Source organism: Anoplopoma fimbria, chromosome 9 (genome assembly GCF_027596085.1).
Source record: "Anoplopoma fimbria isolate UVic2021 breed Golden Eagle Sablefish chromosome 9, Afim_UVic_2022, whole genome shotgun sequence".
Lineage (NCBI taxonomy): Eukaryota > Metazoa > Chordata > Actinopteri > Perciformes > Anoplopomatidae > Anoplopoma > Anoplopoma fimbria.
This window is the reverse complement of record NC_072457.1, coordinates 2844010-2857711: the sequence shown is the minus strand read 5'-3', so window position 1 is coordinate 2857711 and position 13702 is coordinate 2844010. Positions and strand designations below refer to the sequence as shown.

Here is a 13702-nt window from a genome sequence, read left to right as displayed (position 1 = left end):
GTTTCAATATTTTTTCCTCTATTTCTGATTCAACAACAACAGGACGTAAGTGATGACAGGAGGAAAATCTCCACGCTGATAGAACTTTGTGACACAGTGTCGCAGTGTTCGCCCGAGTTGAAAAATGTCAACTGCCTGGTTCAATTTTGCGTCTACTTGCCTCTATTCGCGTCTTTGCAATGACTCTGTATGTAATCTACTCGCGACAAATATAGATAGATTAAAAATTTTGGCGGCTGTGGCACATGAGGTAGACCGCTTGTCCCGTAACCACAAGGTTGGTGGTTCAAGCCCCTCTACCGGCAACATGCCGAGGTGTCCTTGAGCGAGACACCTAACCCCAAGTTGCTCCCCGGGCGCTTCATTGCAGCCCACTGCTCCTCCGGGATGGGTTAAATGCAGAGAAAGAATTTCCCCATTGTGGGACTAATAAAGGATTGATTATTATTATTATTATTATTATTATTATTATTATTATTATATTTAAAATTTAAAAGACTAACATCAAATACATGTTATTTTGCATCAAGGGGATGACCAGGCTGACGGATCCTCTCAGAGAGCCCCCTGTCCAAGAACCCCAGGTCCCGAGAGCCCCCTGTCCAAGAACCCCAGGCCTCCAGAGAGGATCCGTCAGCCTGGTCGTCCCTGTGGCCCCGTCCTCCTGTTCGCCCCCTAGAGGGGTTCTGCCTGTTCGCCTTGCCTCGGTTTTTGAGGATTCCTCCAGACCCTCACCACCCACCAGGCTGAGGATTCTGACTCTGTGGCCTCTGAGGATTCTGTCTGCCTATTCCCATGGCTGTTTGGCGTCTTACCGGCTGGAGTACTGTGTGACTCTGCTCAGTTTCCATCTGTTTGTCCAACCTGAATTAAAGACTCATACCTGCTAGTCCTTGAGTCTGTCAAACTGCTTTTGGGTCCTAAGTACACTTGTGACAGTAAGTCATTTTTTTTTACCATATTCACCTGTAGTGTCTCTAAAATCTAAGTAATTTAACAAAACATATATTTTTCAGTAGCACTTTAATTTACACTACATGTCTTATTTGTAAAAAAATAAATAAACAAGAGGGCGAACATGGAAGACAATTCCCCGGCTTAACATTAACATGTTTTACACTTGTAGCATTTTTTTAATACAGTTATTAAATGGCTTTTTATTCTGTCATATTGGCCACATTATGAACATAGTGTATGATCGGAGCACATTCTATATTTGCCACAGTGTTCAAGTTTGACAAAAACAACTTGCTAAGAGTGATGGAATGTAGAATAGGAGTCTGAAAGACTGGATTATGTAAAGGTGTCGATGGCCAGTCCAGCATCAGATTGACTTCAGCGACCAAAGCATTAGCAAAGAGTCCCAGTATGGAGCTGGTGTTCAGGTCCTCGTAACAGAGAGAAGACAAATCATTCTGAGAATCACTAACCTGAAAGAGAGACACCGAGCTCCGTATCACTTCTTCAAATTCAAAACAGGAAGCTTGGAACGGGAAGTATTTTACCTGGTACAACTCTGAATGTCACAGGATGGGCCTACTGATGAACACAAACCAACACAATACATTTGAACAAGCATATGCCAATAGATTATTTTATATTGTTGTACATTGTCAATCGGTGTACACAATGTTTCATCGATCATGGCTGAAATAACCACTGTTGCTGCTTTGTACATGTTATGGAAGTCCCAGATGTCACAGGAAACTATACGTCGATACCATCATCCAGAGGCTGTATTCACAGAATCTATCAGGCCACACATTGGCTTGTTTTCTGGATTACAACCTACAGCTACAAGGATGAGAGGATCGCCTGTCTCCTTCAGCGTGTGTCAACTAAATTCATAAACTTCTACCCGATGTAATAGCATGTGCACTTTTAAATATGGTCATTCATTTAAATATCCAGTTTCAATGAGAAAACTCACTTGTTTTAAACTTCAAACAAGCTGTTTTCTCCTCCAATCAGTAACCGACTTCATGCATATTGATCATGTGAAGAGGAAGCATGTCTGTGTACTCAAGAAGCCTCACTTCTGTCTTCCGCTTATCGTGTCGAGCACAGAGGAGGCTTATCTTCAAAGACGACATATTCCTCTTTTGTAAGCAGAATTTTCTGATATTGATATTTCTTGCAGACATTATGTACCTGCTGATGTTTATTTTTCCCTTAAGTCACAGAGAGAAGAGAGAGGAGCAGCAATGACTTTAAAAGCAGCAGCAGGTGGATTTATTGTGTTTGTTATCTCTATGCCAGGTACTGAATATCTACTGTTTTTAATTATGTAAAAATACTTCTTAAATCGTCACTTGTCTAGCTTTAATATGTGAAGTGATGCAAACCACTAAAACAAACATTCACCTGTGTATCTGTGTTGTATGTTGTTGTGGTTAATTTTATTTTGCAAACAAATATTTCTCTGCATCATGATGTTTTGCACATGGTTTTATTGTTGTGATGACTTTCGTCTTGAGCAGCACATGCAGCATCCCCCTGCATCCTTTTACTTAAACATTTAAATATTTTGTATCAATGCATAGGAAGGATGATGTTGCTTGAATTAACTGTAAGCACATCCTTTTTTTTGAGAGGGCAAGATACCATCGACCAAGAACTTAAAAAAAAAAAAAAAAAAAAAAAAAAAAAAAAAAAAAAAAAAAAAAAGGAACCAAACATGCTATATCATTTGGTTACTTGCAGACGTCACCGTGATGTTTCACTTCTCTGTGTGTTTACAGTAAACTGCCTTTAGTTATCTAAATATGACAAACAGTTGCAGCACAGTGTTGACTCGCACATCTCTTGCCATGTTGCCAGAGTAAACAAAACTGCAACATGGCAATTATTATAGCAACACTACTTATAATTACGTCTCCCTCCCATGCCGTTCCTGAAATTTGCTGTATGATTCACAGGTCGGCTGTATTCCTGATCACCAACACTTCTCTAAATCTGTGCACATTGTGGCTCAATGCAGAAATGGCATAAAAGTTATAAACATAATTAACAGTGATCCTTTTTTTCAAAATGCATGAAAAGAAGTGACCATAGAGAGAAACACTTACGCCCCATTACATTTTTGATAGTAGTTATCTTTGTCTTATTAAATTGCAGTGAGGAGTTTGAGTGCAAGTAGTTTGGGGAAATTCAATTTAGTCATCTAGCACAGTTGTTCTCAATAACTGGGTCGGGACCCCCAGGAGATTTTTTTTTTTAGGGTGACCAAATACATTTGCAGAAACGTTTCAGTATATTGCACAACATTTCTGTCTGCAGTACACTTTTGAGCCACCCTTGCAGAAAAGGAAGTTGTGAGTTGTGTCATTCACACACAATCTGACGATTTATAGATAAGGCCTATCGTAAATGGGTGGGTCCCCAGAAAAAAAAGTATTTCCTCTGTTATGAATATGACTGTTGTTCCCGATTACTCTGTTACAGTGATACAGGGTCAGGACTACTTGGGAGTGACTTACACTTCTACTCAGATCTGCGCCTTGAAGGGGTCAACGGTGAACATCCCTTGCACCTTCACATACCCATCGACGGGAAATGACGGAGTTGAGGGGGGATTATGGTTTACCAAAGGGAGGAGTCGTTCACATGTGGATCTGACAACCGATTCACATTACAGAGATCGTGTGGAGTATCGTCGTCATGAGGACGACTGCACTCTGAGAATCAAAGACCTGAGAGAGAGCGACTCAGCTGAGTACGAGTTCAAACCAAACCAACCTGGTGGAGGTTTGACTGGTTCACCTGGAGTCTTTTTGTCTGTCACAGGTAACATTTTCACTGGTATATTTTCTTTAAATTGTGAAGTGTCCAGGAAACGCTAATGCAAATACTTTCTGTTTGCATTTATGTATTTAATGGTTTAGTTTGAAATTACATTTCTGCCGTTTTCTTGATGTATCCAGAACTCAGGGTGCAGGTGGGGAGATCTTTGGCCCAGACAGAGCTGAGGTGTCACAGCAGTTGTAATGTAACTGATGATCCTTCATATGTCTGGTACAAAAATGGACAGCAAATGGATAAAGAAACATCTTCTTACAGAGTGTCTTTTGACGATAAGAACAGCTATTCCTGTGCTGTCGAAGGATACGAGGAGTACCGCTCTCTGCCAGTGTGTGAGTTCAGGAGGGAAACATGTTAAAAATATATAGTGACTCCTAAATGCTTTTGCACATCAAAGGACTCTTATTTTATTTTTTTCGTGCATTTAATTTGCATCTCAATCTATTTTATTTATTTTTTCAGGAGTACTTTGACATTAAATGTGAATATTATGCATTAAAAAATCTACTTACATTCTTCTTTTGGAAAGAGGTTGATTTTTCTGAGATTTTGCACCACATAAGGCATCTACCAATCACGTTGTGCAGAATGGTTTGAGTATGCACATGTTTATTAGGATGATAAAACAAACATGAGTTGCTGTAGTCTAAACCAAGATGGCACACTTTATTATTTCTTTCAACTGTGACAAAGGCAGCATATTCTAGATACACTCATGTTCTTATCTTTCACAATGAAAGCCCCAGACATGTAATATCCGTAGGCAAGTATTTCGCATTTTCGTGTTAATTCATCAAGCCCCCGTTGTGTAAAGGCTTTTAACATTCACTTCCACAGTCAGACTCATGCTCATTTTAAATTTTAAACATGGAAACATTTTCTCAACCAGATGCCCCACTGTATTCATGATTTATTTTTCCCTAAAGTGATTTCTTTTATAAATCTAATTAATTGCTTTAATGTATATTCTCCTCCAGATGCTCCAAAGCTTCCCTCTGTGTCAGTGAGTCCCTCTGATGAGATAGTGGAGGGCAGTTCAGTGACTCTGACCTGTAGCAGTGATGCTAACCCAGCAGCTAAATACACCTGGTACAAGTGGAATGGATATTCATGGTCTCCTCCTCTCAGTAAAGAACCTCAGCTGGTCTTCAGCTCCATCCAGTCCTCTGACTCTGGACAGTATTACTGCACAGCTGAGAACCAGCTGGGGACGAAGACATCTGAATCCATCTCTATTAATGTGAAATGTGAGGTTTGAAATGTCTGGGACACCCTAGTGGCAGTACATTGCTTGTCACACACACACACACATTATATCACATTTTTTTTTTTTTCGTAATGTCTCCTCCAGATGCTCCAAGGTTCCTTCTTTGTTTGTGACTCCCACTGGGGAAATCACAGAGGGCAGTTCAGTGACTCTGACCTGTAGCAGTGATGCTAACCCAGCAGCTAAATACACCTGGCACAAGAAAGGAAATCAATACCTTCGTCTTCCAAGTGAAGGACCACGGCTTGTCTTACCTTCCATCCAGTCCTCTGACTCCGGAGAGTATTACTGTACAGCTGAAAACGAGCGGGGAAGACGTCTGAATACATCTCTATTGATGTGAAATGTGAGTAAAACCGCTCAGCATCTTTAGGTCTACTTTGCCGGGAAAAATGTTTTCTTCAGCTTCAGTCTGCAGCTGTAGGTCACTGAGTAGCAGTGGATGACGAAAAAGGCAGTTTTACTCACTGTTTGCACTGGATTTACTCTTATCAAACACTCTCTAATCAAATCAAGCCGCTACTATGTTTTATCATCGATATTAAACATTGCATTTCAATTTCATATGCCATGTCTTTACCGCAAAATTAAGTTGAAATGTTCCATTTTATACACTACTACACTATCAAATGCACTGACTCATTTTAGCATTATTTACGTGCAATATTTACACTCCTCTGGCCAGTATCACAGTCCCATAGGCTCCTAGTGACGCGCAATAATTCTCCTATTGGAGTCCTCAAGGGCTCCTAGCATTGCGTGCGATATTCTCTCAAACCCTGTCCTAGTGTTGCACGCAATAATTCTCCTTTTATATCGCAGACCTCAAGACTCCTAACGATGCTTCTAATATTCTCTCAATTAAGCTCCTCTCTAAACCATTGCTTGCTTCAACACTTTTCTTTTTCTTCTATGACATTTACGAGCTTGCAGATTTAGTACTCTCTGGTGCCTTCCTACTCCTTCAGACACCGACCGTATCCAGAGGGTGTGGGGAACTCTTTTGCCGGCTTCGACCGTTTTTCTCCTCACTGATGTCTATTACGAGCTCACAAATTTTGACAACTACACACCTTATAACTAGATACTATTCTAATATGTATGTCTTTACCGCTTTCAGATATGCACACTATCCTCGTTACCACTTTATATGTTCTTCGTCAATTATCTTTCTCATGGGTTATCTTGAAGAGATGCATGCTCTGCTGTCCAGATTAATCCTCCTAGGAACAAAAGAAAAACAACAAGCTAACACACTATGAACATATTCAACATGCTTTGGTTCCGCTCATCCTCTCTTTTCGCACCATGGTGAAACATTTCATACACATAGAATATTAGACTTAGACACAAAATATATACTCACATCCAACTCTGTCCAATCAGTGTTTAAAGACATTATTGATTGATTAAACTTATTGACCTTTTATACTTTTACCATTCTCACTTAAAAAATTCTTACAGAGCTGCTACGACCTAGAGAGTTGTTACATTTTTTCAGTTATTTAACATTCTGTGAGAACTACTGACCAACACAAGCAGTTCAACTATTGCCCCTCTTTGTTTTCTCCTCCAGATGCTCCAAAGCTTCCCTCTGTGTCAGTGAGTCCCTCTGATGAGATAGTGGAGGGCAGTTCAGTGACTCTGACCTGTAGCAGTGATGCTAACCCAGCAGCTAAATACACCTGGTACAAGAAGAACCAATCACTGCTCAGTAAAGAACCAAAGCTTGTCTTCCGCTCCATCAAGTCCCCTGACTCTGGAGAGTATTACTGCACAGCTGAAAATGAGTTGGGGAGGACGTCTGAATACATCTCTATTAATGTGAAATGTGAGTGAAACTGCTTATTTTAAAAGGAACATGAAGTGGTTAGTTAACATAAAAAAGAGTTTTCTCTGATGTCTCAGATTTGCTACACAACTACCTATTTAAATATAACATGTAGTATTTATGCAACTTGCAGTTGTTTAATTATTTTCATTGCTATTTATTTATGCATCTCCAGATGCTCCAAAGCTTCCCTCTGTGTCAGTGAGTCCCTCTGATGAGATAGTGGAGGACAGTTCAGTGACTCTGACCTGTAGCAGTGATGCTAACCCAGCAGCTAAATACACCTGGTACAAGAAGAATAGATATTCATCGTTTCGTCGTCTCAGTAAAAAGCCTCAGCTGGTCTTCAGCTCCATCCAGTCCTCTGACTCTGGACAGTATTACTGCACAGCTGAGAACCAGCTGGGGACGAAGATATCTGAATACATCTCTATTAATGTGAAATGTGAGTTAAACTATATATTTGAAACAGAAACATACTGGTTAGGCCCGTTTTACAAAAGTCTGTCTATATATAATGTATGCTTAAATAAATAAATGATTTCTCTATTTTCTCCTCCAGATGCTCCAAAGCTTCCCTCTGTGTCAGTGAGTCCCTCTGATGAGATAGTGGAGGGCAGTTCAGTGACTCTGACCTGTAGCAGTGATGCTAACCCAGCAGCTAACATACACCTGGTACAAGGAGAACCAATCACGTCCTCGTGGAGAAGAAGGCATTTATCGTTTCACCTCCATCAGCTCTGAGGACAGAGGGATCTACTACTGCAAGTCTGAGAATCCACATGGAGAGATCAACTCTTCATCTCTATTTGTAAATGTCCAGTGTAAGTCAAATTAATTTAATCTAATTTTCATGATACAAATCTCCTTCAAAATCTTACACGGCTTATATTTTTGTAATGCCCCTCCAGATGCTCCAAAGCTTCCCTCTGTGTCAGTGAGTCCCTCTGATGAGATAGTGGAGGGCAGTTCAGTGACTCTGACCTGTAGCAGTGATGCTAACCCAGCAGCTAACTACACCTGGTACAAGGAGGGTGAAGACTCACCAAAAGCATCAGGACGGATCTTCACCATCACTGACTTCAGAGCTGAACACAGTGGGAATTATTCCTGTGTAGTCCTCAACAGCAGAGGACGTCATCACTCCACCTTACATCTGATTGCTGTGGCAGGTAAGTTCTCCACACTGCATCTGAAAGTAATAACACACCATCTGGGTCATTAGATGTTGCTTGCTGCTCCATGTGTGATAGAGGAAGCATATGTTTATGTCGTTAATTGCGTCATTGCTGTTGCGCAATTAAAATGCATGCAATTTTGTGATATTTACATATTCTAAGCTATTTTGTTGGGATGCCTCATAGTGAAATGCTACATTAATTTAAGTTTCCCTGAAAGGTAGTGACGTAGAGAATACTCTGTCTAGGACTTTTATTGTGAAAGGAAAAAACGGTAGGAGTAACGCTGTATGTGCTGCCCTTGTGAATGTGGAGGTAATAAGAGTATTTTCCTAAATTAATCTATATTAGTTATTTGTGTTGTGATGAGCTACTCTGCCAAATTAATAAAAAAAGTAACATAACATAAAGTATTATTATTATTACCATAGTTATAATTGTAATTATTATAACCATAATTAGTATAATTCTTTTTTAATATAATATTATCATAATTATAATTAGAGTTATTTTTATTATAATTATTTGTATTTTTTATTAATATATGGTATAATAATTCTGACTCTGGCTGTCCAGTAGTTACCTTTTTATTTGATTAGTTCAACAATAAAAACAAGCATTGAGCCATATTTGCATTTTTTTTATATACACATGCACTGTGACCACTTATACAGTAGTAGTTCTCAGAAAAGAAAGAAAAAGCATATATATCAAAACAACCAACCAACATCTAAAAAATAAAATACAATAAAAATGTATATATTTATATATAATTCGAATATTGCGCCAGGGTCATTTGTGTCTTAGGTAGGGGGTTATTATTGATTTTACAAACACATTTTCACAACTTATCTTTTTTCTTTTTTGTCTCTCCATTATTAACTGTCAGTCTTTCTTTTATTTGATCACTGTTTTCTAGGAACATGGAAATTATTAGCTGTAGCATCAGTTCCTACGTTTGTTCTCGGGATCATATTCATCTCCGTCTTCCTCTGCATCATGTAAGCAGCTCTGTTTTGTAATTCATGTTCTTATTCAAAATCTATTCATTTTATTATAACTTTGAAAATGAATTCCTCTGATCAGAACGAAGAAGACCTCCAAGCAACGGTCTGAGCGTGGAGAGAGACCTGACGCCAGCGAACGAGTAAGTAAGAGGAGGTTAAAAAACACATTCTGGCTCTACAGTTTAGTTGAATTTTTGTGACTATAAAAAGCTTTTGGCGTTGAGACTAAAATGCAGTTTAAAAACCGAAAACTTGACCAAATCTCTCTTTATTTTCTCTTAAAAAAACACATCAATTATGACTTTTCATACAGCGTTTTAAAAAAGAATACAATCTCCTTCCACACAAGCATTTCAGCAGCGTTCTAGAAGTCATGCTAAAAATGATTCTGTCTATTTATATAATATTTTAGTTGTTGTGGTTTTTAATGTTTTTTACTTATTTATTATTCTTTACTGTGTAATAATACTTATAATACTTGTTTTGATTGTGTGTGTTTTACTTATGTCTCCTCTCTGCTGCTGTAATCCTGCAAATGTCCCTGCTGTGAGACTAATAAAGGATTATTTCATCTTAATTTATCTTAATCCCCATCCATACTCAAGCACCTAAAAAAAAAAGAAAAGGATATCACGTGACCATTCACATACATTGGACATGCGTGTGCCGGTGTAAACAGGAAGTAGATTGTTTCCTTAGTTACAGAAAATACAGTATGAGAGTGTTATTGTGCTCTTTAATAATAAAAGGTTGTCTCTGATAGTTAGGATCGTTCTCTATATTTCCCACACACTCACTCAGGCAGACAAATTTAGGTGTTTTTAGTTTTATTTTTCCAAATGAATTAATTGCATTGTCTGCGTTTCCATAGCAATCTAAAAGCCTGTGAAGATTCGTCAGATTTAGTCCGCTGGTATATGAAAAAGCAACTAAACGAGGGCCGCTGGTGGTCACAGAGGTAAACACACTCTGCAGCCTGAACGACAGAAAGCAGTGCACTGTTTCGTCTCACTGCGATGACATTTACTGCTGGGTAATGTTTACTGCTGCACGTTCCAATGAATGCAATGCAAAGTAGGGAAATCGAGCAAAGAGTGTCTCCATAGTAACTCACCTGTTTGGTGTCTGATGGTTATTCATTTACGCTTTAACCTCCGTGAAACAATCCACGCACCGTCTCTCTCTCTCTTACACCGCTCACGATCGTTTGTCTTTTTTACATTTTTTTAAATGAGTTTGGATCAGACAGCAAAGCCACACTTTACTTTGAATCTTATTAAACAAAAATAAATGCTCTCCTTTCCTCCCAAAATGGTCTTAACTTGGTTCTAGAGTACCTTTTTTATGAACACGAGTTGAAGCAGTGGTGCTGTTTGTGTGAAACCAACCAGCTACAGTCATCCACCCTGTGACTTCCTGTACATTCAGTTAGTACTACCCTTGACCAGGGCCTTTTTTTAATTGAGCTTAATGCCCCCTTAATTTATATTCCCTGCTGTCGAAACGCTACGAGTTCTCCAAAGGGTTCCTAGTCCCGTGGGAGAGTTCCTGCTGTGGGAAAGCGGCGATACAGTGACAGTTGACCCTAACTTCTGTCTGTCGGCAGGCCGTCTTCACGTGTAAAATGAATCTTATGTGTCCAACAGATGGAACCAGCAGAGCAGCAGGATGAACTTCACTACGCCAGTGTCCACTTTTCCAAAAACCAGGCAGATCCGGTCTACTCCAACATCGGACCGGCTCCGTCCAGAAGATACGAAGAAGAAACAAGGGAAGAAGAAGAGATGATCGTCTACGCTGCCGTGGCTTTGAACCCTGTGGCCTCGAGGTGAGCTGCTCCTCGCACAAGAACATTAAATAAAAATGACAGTTTGAAACAATAATGTTTTATTCATAGATGCAATTATTGTCCCCTCAGAACCAGAGGTCAGGATGCTGCAGAGGATCCAGCTGCGCTGTACTGTATGGTCAACAAAGAGAGGAACCTCTAGTCTACTTTCCATCCATGTTTTTTTAATCTTCATGAAACTAAATTATGTTTTGAAGCCTATTCCTCAGGACAGGCTTGTCTAAGAATACTGCAGGGCCATACATAAAACACACATTTGAATTAACAAATTATACTGAATATATTGCAGTATATATGACAATATATGCGATTGTAACCACCGTACTATGATAGACTTGATATGATAGGCATCGCATTTTTGTTTTTTTTATTATCTATTAGGGCTACTATATTAGTTTGACATTGTTTTTCACCGTGAGCACCAACTGGAAGATTCTATATCTCTAACTTTGTATGTATGAGCTTTTAACAGCTGAACCTGACATTAGAAACAAGCAGGACGATGCGTCACAGACACCCATATTAATTAACTGTCTTCCTCAAATCGGTTTTCGGTCTTTGATATGATGGCATCTGTCCGACATATAGAGCTCAGGATAGACAGACACGGCCAAAACGAGCTTGGACTCCATGTTCTAACGTGATGTCACCATCGCTTTTCTGAAAAGTTCAGAGATTTTCAACTTGAAGTGCTCGGAGCGGTCACAAAAAGAAAGGCGAAGGTGGAAATTAAAACTAGCCAGACTTGTTCCTGCAGTAATGTATATGTGAGCTAATAACAGGTCATGTGTCTAAAACATAGGTAAATAGCAAAATAGAACTTTTCTACTACTTGAAAAGAAAAAAGAAAAGAAGCAGGAGAAGTTTGGGGAATGTTTAGTTGTAGTTTCCTTCTGCAGCCACTAGATGTAAGTGAAGACACATTGTAGCAAATTTCCGACATCCTGTCAAATACATTTTGTACATTCTACACTTTCTATTTTTTACACACCTTTTCTAAATAATTTCTCCAGCTGTAACATTGCCAAAATATGTTAATTGCTGCTTTCTTTATTTTACATTATATGGCCCACTTGCTGTTATTCTGCACCTGGAAGCACTTTGTTTTCGAGGTGTCCGTCCACTTGGACTCAATGAGGAACTTTTTAAATTTTCTCACTGGACCTCATGACACTTGCTGAAGTGGAGATTTATGGATCAGAGTCTGAGAAAAACTCATTTAGAGAATAATTAATATGCTAATTATGACAATTTGAACAGACATGTAAGTAAACTGCAACTTCCCTGTCTGGTGGAGGCGGTAAATCTAGTTTCTGTCCATTTTGTTTTGCTTAAAACAAGAAGAACAGCAAGTCTTCAGTACTGTGCGCTTATTAAAACTTATTTTTGTATTTGTTTACAGAGCTTTGATGTTTTTATGATTTGTGTTTTACTCTGGATTTATTGACCAATCTATTTCACCAAATTATTGTCAATAAAATGACCATTTATTGATAGTAATCTACTGTGGTTTTGAACCACATCCTCAACCAGCATGAGGTAACAAAACAGGAGAAGTTGCATCACCTGGCTACAATTCCTTTTGAGGGGTAAGAGGATACAGCGGTCCAATTTGACCATGGAAACCAAAGGACGTGACGTTTTTATGTCAAAGCAGGGATCTCCAGTCTGAAATGTTATGTTTTAATATGCAAATGAGGCATTTTTTACTACAAAACTCTTAATTAAGGCGAGATCTACAGACGAAAAAAAGACAAAGTGGTAAAGTAAACCCCTGAATGTGTATTTTGGTATTTTCTTTCCACAAGTCTGAAAGAAGACAAGTGATGGAATTTAAATACAACAAAATCTTAAAATTGTCCAGGGCATTAAAAACAATGTTTTTGCCTGTATAATGTCACCTTAACTATCTTTAATCGCTGTTTTCTTTGTTGTTATAGTTCTTTAAACAACTCCCCCCCCCCCCCTATTCTTCCCCAATACTGGTTCATGTTTTTGTTTTTTTTACAACACAACTGGTTATCTCTTTATCTGACATCTGATTTGGGTATTTACTGACACCATGCTTTGTTAATATTCTAAAGAGGAAGGAAGGTAGACAGACTGTTTACAGACCACAGACCACAGATGACAGCTACCCATCAAGACCTCATGTGTCTATTTTTTTCTTGATGTGTGGTTTACTTGTTTCACCCAGACGGAGACGAGAGGAGCAGCTATGAGTTCAACAGCAGCAGCCGGTGGATTCGTCGTCTTCCTCCTCTCTGTGTCAGGTACTGCACACCAGCATTTACATAGACGGTCATTCAGGACGTTTATTTATTATTTATAGTACCTGATATTACATACCCTTTAAAACCCTTCACCCATTACTCATTGTTTCTTCAGAACTGGACATCTAGATCGTCTTTAATTCCAGTTTTCTGTGATGTCAAATGGTTAGCACGGAAATAGCTCGAGTCCTCAGTTTTCACTCGTATATCTTTTTGTATTCTGTGACCTGACAACAATTTAAATGGAAGTTGTGTAGTTTTAGACGGTAAAGTTATTCGTGCTGAAAGACAATCAGTTCTGAGATGCATGTTCGTACCGTATGAAGTATCGACATTGACCAATACTTATTTGATTATATTGTTAACTTACACTCTTAAATAGTTTTTCACAAGCCAGGTTTTCATCGGAATGTAGCACATATTTTAAACAAACTTCCAGAAATCAGACAATGCAAGTTTATTAGTTTTTCTTTCCACTACTGCGATGAAAATAGTA

At 38.9% G+C, this 13702-nt stretch overlaps 1 protein-coding gene across 1 annotated transcript; it reads left to right on the top strand.

Annotated features, from left to right (window-relative positions):
- Positions 1-3413: 3413 nt before the first annotated feature.
- LOC129095303 (uncharacterized) lies at positions 3414-11725 on the top strand. The gene is made up of 6 exons (XM_054603698.1): positions 3414-3786; positions 7910-8071; positions 8997-9078; positions 9164-9224; positions 10731-10912; positions 11003-11725. The coding sequence occupies exons 1-6, from the start codon at positions 3414-3416 to the stop codon at positions 11073-11075; spliced, it is 933 nt and encodes a 310-aa protein (XP_054459673.1). The 3' UTR covers positions 11076-11725.
- The last annotated feature ends 1977 nt before the right edge of the window (positions 11726-13702 follow it).

Excerpts from the sequence above, each read along its gene's own strand:
- LOC129095303 (XM_054603698.1), top strand. The coding sequence starts at position 3,414 with ATGACTGTTGTTCCCGATTACTCTGTTACAGTGATACAGGGTCAGGAC. Across the intron at positions 9,225-10,730 it reads GACCTGACGCCAGCGAACGA|ATGGAACCAGCAGAGCAGCA; the intron begins GTAAGTAAGAGG and ends TGTGTCCAACAG. Across the intron at positions 10,913-11,002 it reads TTGAACCCTGTGGCCTCGAG|AACCAGAGGTCAGGATGCTG; the intron begins GTGAGCTGCTCC and ends TTGTCCCCTCAG.